Source organism: Rutidosis leptorrhynchoides, chromosome 1, assembly GCF_046630445.1.
Source record: "Rutidosis leptorrhynchoides isolate AG116_Rl617_1_P2 chromosome 1, CSIRO_AGI_Rlap_v1, whole genome shotgun sequence".
NCBI classification, from domain to species: domain Eukaryota; kingdom Viridiplantae; phylum Streptophyta; class Magnoliopsida; order Asterales; family Asteraceae; genus Rutidosis; species Rutidosis leptorrhynchoides.
The window spans coordinates 329,273,362-329,283,853 of NC_092333.1; the positions used below are offsets into that span (position 1 = coordinate 329,273,362).

General features: G+C 30.1%; 1 protein-coding gene across 1 annotated transcript; it reads right to left on the minus strand.

Moving 5' to 3' along the window:
- Positions 1–544: 544 nt before the first annotated feature.
- Positions 545–7,972, minus strand: LOC139886556 (receptor-like serine/threonine-protein kinase SD1-8). Its single transcript, XM_071870398.1, has 8 exons — positions 7,448–7,972; positions 6,323–7,219; positions 2,912–3,085; positions 2,603–2,796; positions 2,171–2,381; positions 1,842–2,079; positions 1,586–1,736; positions 545–1,463 (listed from the first exon to the last, which is right to left on the minus strand). Exons 1-8 carry the CDS (start codon positions 7,824–7,826, stop codon positions 1,155–1,157), a joined length of 2,553 nt encoding a protein of 850 aa, XP_071726499.1. The 5' UTR covers positions 7,827–7,972; the 3' UTR covers positions 545–1,154.
- Positions 7,973–10,492: the final 2,520 nt, after the last annotated feature.

Sequence of the window (10,492 nt, forward strand, 5' to 3'; positions counted from 1 at the left end):
ATGAAACTCTCCTCCTAGCTACAAGAGGCCGACGGTTTGGAGTAGTAAAAAGGGAAGTCAACTAGCCAACTTTCAAGTGTGGGATATTGTAGTATGCTAGGAAAGGGTAGTAAGTTAAATGCATGGGAGAAAGGTGTAGCATGCTTGAAGTGTTTTGTCTCTAAATTAAGCTAATTAATCCATGCTTTACCTTAATGTAATATTAGCATATAACATGGGCTTACAAGTCTATTAAATGTGTAGGGTGGGCTTACTAGTCCATGAAATAAAAGTCCAAGCCCAAGTACAAGTAAGTATGCAATTTAAATAAATAAAGCCCAAGTAATTAACTACTAACCTTAGTTAATTAAAATAATTAATAATAAATAATCATGAATGTAAATAATATTCAAAAATATTATTCGTGAAAAGTACGAGTGTCACAAAGACTTGTCGGGCCATGGAAAAGTTAAATACGGAAACAAGTAAATGTACAAAAATACATTTATTAAAGCACAAGTATTAACAATAAATATTAATAATTAAACGTTGAAAAATTCCGGGTTGTTAGAAACGGGATCTTGTTTTGTGCCAAAAACAAGAACATAATCTTTGTCTTATCTCAAAGTGATATTAGTGTAACACCGTTAATAAGTGTTGAATACTTATTTTCAGAAAGTGATACCACGTTTCAGTGATATATCCAGTCATTGATTACTTTACCCTACACGAAAAAATCCTAACCAACACACCCCTCTTCAATTTTACTACTCCGAAGCACCCTCTCAGTTGTAATCACATTCCCCTTTATGTTTCCACCAAAAAAATTTCCATGTTCCTCTATCCAACGTAAGAAAACCACTCTAGCAGATAAAATCTAATCGCATTCACAAGATCTATGATAAAAAATGACAAACAAAGACGAAAATACGATTGAAAATTATCCTTAATCTAACAATGTAAAGAATCTTTATATGCAATATATTATTCGCCCCTAAAAATGAAGCTCAAGATCCGCCATTGTTTCTCAAGTAATAACTTCTCCAACAAAAGGTGCAGAAGGCTAGAAAAAACATAATCACACCTTGAATATATGTACTTTTCTAAATTCATTATCTTCATCATGATTTGTATAGCGTGTAGAATAGCTATCACACAGTAATAGATCTAATTCACTATCTAGGATCTATTACGGTGACTCTAACTTCATTTATAGTCATAGATTCATCCATTTTTCTCGAAGACTCCGTGTCATCACTTCTTTTAACAATAAAGAATCCTGGGTATGTAGGTTGAGGTAGTTGCATAGTTTCACTACTTAGCATCACCAGCACTTTTGACATACTAGGCCTATCTTCTGGTTGTTCTTGAACACATAATAGTCCGATTTGTATGCATCTTAATACTTCATCTTTTGAATATTTATCCCTAACAGATTCATCTAATACCTCTAACGCATTGCCTTCTTTCCATAAGGTCCATATCTGCATCATTTTAATGAAAATATTATAAGAAAATACAATGAAGTAATCATTAAAAAAAAGATAATTTGAAGACGATAACTTGAAGATATCAAATATGTTATTGGCTTATTGATAGCACTTACATGTCCAAGAAGGTTATGTTGGCTGGTTGTGTAAAATGTTCCCCTGTTTTTTTTTCCACTAACTATCTCGAGCACCAAAACCCCAAAGCTAAAAACATCTGATTTTGTTGAGAAAAGTCCGTCCATCGCATATTCAGGTGACATATAACCACTACAATAAGTTTTTAAAAAATACGAAGTGGTTATGTCACATGTTATCAACATCTAAATGTCATGGACATAATAATCTAATTAATTATGAAATTGTGTTTCTTACTATGTTCCTACTACTTTCGTGGTCTCAGCTTGTGTTTGATCATTTCCAAAGATTCGTGCCATGCCAAAATCTGATATTTTTGGGGTCATATCCTTATCAAGCAAAATATTACTGACTTTTAGATCTCGATGAATGATTTTAAATCTCGAATCATGATGAAGATAAAGAAGCCCTCTAGCAATCCCACATATGATATCAAATCGTATTTTCCAATTGAGCATCGAGTTTTTCTTTTTATCTACAAAAAAATTCAAAAATATGTTACAATCTAAAAAAATCTACTGCCAAATTGAAAAAGGAAAAAAAAAAAAAACTTAAGAGGAACTTACCAAAGAGAAACATATTAAGACTTTTGTTTTCCATGAACTCATAAATCAACAACTTCTCTTTGACCTCAATGCAACAACCTAGTAGTCGAACAAGGTTCCTATGTTGAAGTTTCGCGATCAAGCTAACCTCATTTTTAAGTTCTTCAATCCCTTGATCCGAAATTCTTGATAGCCTTTTCACTGCTACGATCCCACCTTCCATTAATGTGCCCTGACATCAATGTTAAATAGTAACCTTTTACATGAAGAAAAAATTCAATATACTTTTTTGATATAATTAAAGGATGATATCACAATAATTTCTGGTGCTTAATGAATAGATTTTCTTAACTCTTAACTGTAGCATTCAACATCGTATATTATGATGTAAATAAACATACCCAGAGTTATTTTCTTGATGATGATAAGTTAGATGTGTAAACAAGTTATTACCTTATATACACAACCAAAACCACCTTCCCCAAGTTTATTTTCATCTGAGAAGTAATCTGTAGCCATTTCCAATGTTTTAAAATCGTACAAGTGTAATTCGCGTTCATCCATCGTTGTTCCACCGTAATAATCCTTTTTATTTGTCCCAGTAACCATATCATTCAATAATATATCTCCACTCCGATCTTGTGGACCTAATGTAGATTATACCAAAACAAATCAGGCTAAGCTATTTGGACTTTAAAATCTGAACCTTTATTTTGACAAGTTTATAACCAAAAAGTTCAACTTGGACACAAGATTTCAAACCTGTTCTGTCTGTCTTTAATTTTTCTAACCATTGTATTTTGTTTCTTTTCCAATATAAGAGTGCTATGAGAATCACGAGCACTGCAAAAGCACTTATGGTAATGGAGACCATTTTGACAACGTGGTTGCCATTGCCAGAGCCATTGTTGGTACTTTTAGTAACTGGTGATTGATCTGCAAGGAACAGATAAATGCAACTCATGATTCGACTTATATGCAACTTGTATACTCATGTAGTACAAATTTAATATAAGTAAAAAGTTTCAAAATGACATATATGGTTCAAATTTTGATGATAATAAGTTCAAATTTATTAACTTTTCGAATTATTAGAATATATTAAGATTGGTCTGGCCCGATTGTATAGTAGGCTAGGTCCATTAGGATTCAGCTTGGGTTTAGCTTGTATCTTTGTAGTCCATAAATATCGATCAATGTAATGCATAATTCTTATGTGGTTTATTATTATTCTACATGGTAATCAGAGCTTAAGTTCTTACCACTCTTCTCTTTTTCTTTCTCTTTTTCTTGTATCTTCTCTTTTGAATCGCGTTCCGATTCATCATGTGGTCCTCTTATTTATTTGATATTTTCCTTTCTTAATTTCTTTTAATATAAATCCTTTTCTATGTTATCTTCTCTTATTTCCTTTTCTTGATTTCTAGTACAACAACAACAACAACAATAAAACTCAATCCCACTAAAGTGAGGAATGTGGAGGTAAAATGTAGACAATCATTCCTCTATTCTGGAATAAAGAGAAGACATCTCTGCACCCCAAGTGTAACACCTCAAGAGTAGAGAAAGTCATCTCTCTCAATGTTCTATGTATAAAGAGATTGCTTTCAAATGGAACTCCGACCAATAAGTAAGTTAAGAAAAAAAAAGAAAAAAAAAATGTGAGATGCCATGAAAATGGTAGAATCAAATTTTCTTGAGTTCTAAACTTGTCTGAAGTTTAATTTATGCTCTAAAGTACAGTCAAGACGCCAATAAATCGACGCTTTTTATTGACTCGATTAATAGAGTCATTCTTAATTTCTAAAACTTAGTATCAATTAAATTCTTTGTTTTTTTAACCTCTCTTTTTTCCTTTCTTGATTTCTTTTAATAAAAAATTATAATTATATATATATATATATATATATATATATATATATATATATATATATATATATATTCTCCGATCTTCTAAGTTTCTAAGTTTCTTTCTTCATAGTATCATATTGCCACCGCCACCGAACGATCTGCCCCCTCCGCCACCAAAATAGGGTTTCGCCACCGCCACCGAACATATTTGCCGTGTCAAAATTTTTTAATATATATACCAACTTCTCTGTCAACTTATTCTTCTTATTCTTTTATTTTATTTTATCCTATATAAAAATAGTTTGATATCGCTTCCATACACATTTGCTATCTCTGTTTCTTTAAAAAAAAAAAAAAAAAAAAAAAAAAAAAAAAAAAAGATGAGTATCTCTTACGTATCTTCCTTATATCTTTCGTTATTTGTTTTATTCGTTCTTTTAAATAAATAAAAATTCAATAATAGCTTCTCTATATTTTGTATCTTCTATATTTTGTTTCCTTTAAAAAAGTATATTTTCCTTCTATTTTCTTTATTTAGTTTCGTGGTTAGTAATATTCCATAGAAAAATTGGATCATCTCTATATTGTCTGGTTTTCATATATTTTTTTTCTTTATTTCGTTTCTTTATCATAATTCCCAACTAGTTTCTTGTTCTTTAGTCCTTTAATCTATTAACTGTTTTTTTTTTTCCTCCCACAGTTAGTATTAAAGTATATTAAAATTAGTCTGGTCCGATTATATGGTCAACCCAGTCCATTAAGATTCATTAGGATTTAGCTTGTATTTTTATAGTTTATAAATATCAATCAATATATTGCATAATTTTTTTTGGGGTTTACTATTAATCTACACGAATCAAAATTAAAAAAAATGATAATAAATTAAAAAAAGGAGAGAAAAGTATGCATGAACTCAGCTCCTATGATTTACCCATAAATTTGAATGTTAAATTTGAGAGAGAATTTTGAAAAATGTAATAAAATTTAATTAAAAATTGAACGTAAAATAAATAAATTAATACGTTAATATGAATATTATGTGTCATATTTGTATGAATATTAAACTATTCCTAACCCTTACTGTGACGTGCAGTCAAATTATGTACTTTTTGGTGAAAAAGTAGATTTTTGATTGTGACTGTATTTGATATTCATTAATCCAAAAAGTCAAGTTCTTGTGTCAAATATTGGTAAGGTGGTGTGGTAAATCTGATTGAAAAGTGGGTGAAAAAAATAAATTAATTACATAAATATATTAATATTAAATTAAAAAAATTATGCATTGGCTGCTTTTGGCTTGACTTGTCCGTCACTTTGCTAACTAACGGAGGCGTGAGTCAATTTCTGACGCTGCATTGAAGGCGTCACCTTCCGCCAGCTCCCTCCAGCTCATCTGACGAAGGCTTTTTGACGATGCGATATAACCAGCCTTATGTGTCACATTTATACTGATTTGTCAAGTCACGTTTGTAACTGACACCATGCATCAAAATTGACGCTCCTAGTCATTTTTTTAGAGACATTTCAGGCCTTAGATTTATTTCCGATAGGTTTCTTTTTTTTTTTTTTTTTTTTTTTTTTTTTTTTTTTTTTTTGTCGTTAGAATCCCATAAGCCATCCTAACGGTTTTGTTGACAGTGTGGACAAATGTTAACCAGTATTCACGGAACACTGAATTAATTCTGTTTTTTTTTTTTCATATAATATTTGATTGATTCATATTCATATTTTACAACATTGACGACAGTTATACAAGCTACCCCGGTTTACATTATATTTTCTTATTCCTTCCGTCTCATATTAATAGTTCACAGAAAAAAACACATAGTTCAAAGAAATGTCATAAAAGTAATGTACTTTTTGTTTACTTTTCAGTTTTACCTTTACTTTTTCTTTCTCCTTTAATCTTATCCAAATACACTAGCGTATGATATAAAGCTTCTTTTTATGAAAGTGATACTCGACTATTTTTGGAGGGAGGAAGTATCATATAAAAAAGCAAGTTAAAATAAAATGTTATAAAAATTGCCATTATCTTTGAAAAAGTCATATAATCAAATACAGAGTATTCTATTACTTTTGATTGTTGCTTTTAAACGACCAAATAATTAAAAATTAAAAATTAAAAATATTAAATATAACAGAAAAATGTTGAAAGAAATCTAACCACCCACCATTGACTATTCAATTCGTTGATCTAACTTTTTAACTTTCTTAAGAATTTGTCTTAAAAAAAAAAAAAAAAACCAAAAAAAAAACTACAGCAGTTGTTAACGCAGGAACTTTCAGTTTGATCATAGTTTAAGTATTCAGAAAACATACCTAAATCAGAAGCTGCAACTCTTACGTAAAGATCTTGTCCACCACCTACAGTTTCCGCATACTGTCTCATATCCATAAGATCCACGGCCCATATGACACAACCCGACCCGTTCCCAGTAACATCCATATTAGTATAAGCACCGCACGAACAATTCCTTTTACAAACCTCACCACACTCACTCAAATTCATCGTTGTATTAACGACAAAGGCTGTTGATCCCTCAGGCAATTTCATGTTCTTCAACAATAAAAACCCATCCGACCCACAATCCAACTTGGAGCTCCGAACACACCCATCTGACCCATCTCTTAAATTCCAAGCTTGTTGATTCTTTGGCCTGTATCCGGTCATACACGTACAAACCGGATTATTGTTTGTATTACAAATTCCAAACGTCCCACATTCACCATAATAATCACATAAATCGCGAGGAAAAAACCAATACACACTCCATTGTTTTGTTGTATCAACCCAAACAAATCGTTGTAAACTACCCGTAGAGTTTATAATTAATCTCGAATAAACAGAAGTATTTAACATTTCATACGAATATGAAATCTCATCAGAATTTTCCAAAAATTCAAAATGCATTATACTTCCTTCCATTTGTGGTGCACCACTAAACCCTTTCCCATTCCATGAGCCACTCCTGCAGTATTTTGTTGCTTTTTCCCATATTATAATTTCCGGGTACCCATCAATATCCATTTTAAATGAATAATCACCCGATCCTGGATCCGTTTTGGACTTCCATGCCCGTATATACCGATTAATTCCAGTTTTTCTGTTCCACCCAAGTTTCATCTCCGGTAAAAAAGTATCCGATGGATAATCAAAGCTTTGCCAGATATAATTGTCAGGGTTTTCATCGTTTTCTCTACGTACCACAAAGTTACCTGTTTATTAACCCAAATAAACTATTCAAATCAGACTTTGCTAACAGCATTTATATACTTAGAATTTAACAACAACAACAATAGTACCCAATCTCACGAACGTGAGCACTTAGAATCAGACGATATTTTATTTTTATTTTTTTTTATCAAAAATAGAAGATACTCACTGGTACGCCTATATGTACATATAGTTTTACAGCTTTACACAAAAAAGGTATATTAAATTACCGTTGTCTAGGAGTTGTGCTACAGTGTTTGTCAGGGGTACAGACTGGTTAGATGACCATATAGCGGTTCCGGTTTGGTTTAAAAGTACTATGTTTCCATTTTCGCCGATCGTTAATGTTCCGTTTGATGAAGTAATAGGGGCGTCTCTATTGGCAACCCAAACATATGTTTTTTGTTGAACTTGCTTATACCAAATGCCTATGTACAAGTTGTCGTTGCCAGGATTGAAGAAACCCAACTCGAAAGCTTCACCTTTTGAAACTAGTGTTTGGTTTATGGTTAAGGGTTGTGTGGATGTGATTGTGTCGATGGCTAAAGATAGAAAAGGGTAGAAAAGAACAAGTATGAAGATGAAGGTGGTAGTATGGCTACGGCGCATGGTTATGATCAATTCTTGATGGTTGGTATTTGCTATTTAAATGGTTATGTTTCTTAAATTGTGTTTATTGATTTGGGTTGAGGGGATATCTTGTTTTGGTTCTCATCTGTCAAGGAGTCTGTGTTAATGGTGTGAAAGGACGATATGAGTAAGTCATTAGGATGATAATACTGAATTTTGAATGGAATTACATCAAGTCAAAATCTTATCATTCTGTTTGACTGAACAATAAATGATATTTCCACTTAGACCATGAGATGAGGGGAAGTAAAATGGTGTGGAAATGGGCCTAATGTCCGTAACACTTGTTATGGGGCGTTAAAACTAACGCGCATGCGCCATCGGTTTTGTTTTAAATGGAGAGAAAATGGCATGAGATTGCCATGTGTCATTGCACGATTGGTTAGCCGAATATATCCATTTTCAACGGATACAAACGGCTAGATTTATCTATGATTTTAAATAAACTCCTAACAATTTATTAATACTCCGTCAACCATTTTTATACCCATTTTCTTAGTATTTTCTCTATTGCGTTCTCCATTTTTTCACAATTCTAAAAAAATGGAGTCTTACGATTTAATCTTTGCGGATGAACTCAAAGACGAAATTATAGTCAATATTATTCAAAAGTAGTATTGTGGTTCTTAATCTTCATTTTCTCAACCCCGCATCGCACATAAACAACTATACATTTCGAAGTTGCGTGAAGTTACACATCAACGTTTATGGGACGATTATTTTTCAGAGATGCCCAAATATCCCACGTTATATATATATATATATATATATATATATATATATATATATATATATATATATATATATATATATATATATATATATATATATATATATATATATATATATATATATAATAATAATTAATAAGAATATATATATGTGTGTATATATATATATATATATATATATATATATATACACACATATATATATTCTTATTAATTATTATTTATACATACATACATATATATATATATATATATATATATATATATATATATATATATATGTATATATATATGTATATATGTATATATGTATGTATAAATAATAATTAATAAGAATATATATATGTGTATATATATATATATATATATATATATATATACACATATATATATTCTTATTAATTATTATTTATACATATATATATATATATATATATATATATGTATGTATATATATATGTATATATATATATACATATATATATATATACATATATATATATTCTTATTAATTATTATTTATACATATATATATATATATATATATATATATATATATGTATAAATAATAATTAATAAGAATATATATATATATATATACGTATATATATATATATATATATATATATATATATATATATATATATATATATATATATACTTCGAATCATAAAAGGTATAACTCAATACTCCGGAGATTCAAATCCCGAGCACTTTAATTTTTTTGGAAACTTTAGATGAAGCTATTCGTCAATCTTAAAATAAAATACACTATAAAAGTGCACTGCGGCCTATATTTATATTTATATTTATATTTATATTTATGTTTATATTTATATTTATATTACTCTTTTTTTTTTAACTTTTAAATCTTCATTAAATAAATAAATGGACTTAGGTATTTAATGATATGCTATGTTTTTGAGCTCTTATTCATGTTGGATAATGTGAAATTTTGCACTCCCGGTTGTAATGGTAACATTTGCTTTTTCAATCATTTGATGATTAAACAGCAAACGAATTAGAGTGACATACTAACTAATCTTAAAATATGTACGTCATTTAAAAATAAGATACTAAATTTGGGCTACCTTCGTATGTGTTACTAAATTAAAATTAAATATATGTGTATTCATAGTGCTTAATAAATGCTTATTATTTTGGAAATTATTGAGAATAAACTAAAAAGTAATTGTGTGGAAAGTCGTGGTTGTAGTGGTTAGAGTTTGAATTTTTATAATATTTACTAGTTAATAATGCTTGCAATATTGAATATTGAACATAGAGAATATTTAACATCTTTGATATGGATAATCTTCTAGAATTGGACAATACTGTGGATCACCTGAACTTGACTGGACACTTATTTTATTTTATATATTATACATGATATAGATATAGATTTCAACAACTGGTTGGGTCGATCGCATGTTGCGACGGAAATGTAAATTGATCATGTATGAATTTTTCATAAGAAATATCATTCAGAATCTGCGAATAAGATGGGGTTTAAGGATCTTAAGTATTTAGTTCTTCGGTCCGGACACCATGATAACCCAAGCCGAAATGTTGATCTCGGGAGGGTGACTAAATGTTAAGTCCACCATCAACGACGTTCTTCGGTTGATGGCCCTGGAAAAGTTTTAGGTTACCGCCTAGATAGACTGACATGTTTACCTTGAAGATGCAATGAAAATCGATATAATGTTACGTACTCCAGCTATCGATTTGATGGAGTATGATCTACGTAATGTGTTGTTGATTACGAAGGTTTAGGGTTTGTCTTTGTAGGCAAACCCTATGTTCTAGAATCATCTAAGATTGTGTTAACCATTTCCATGACTAACTCCCCCAAATACATATACACATATATACATATATGTATTTCATTTGAGAACGTTTTCATTTTAAGTT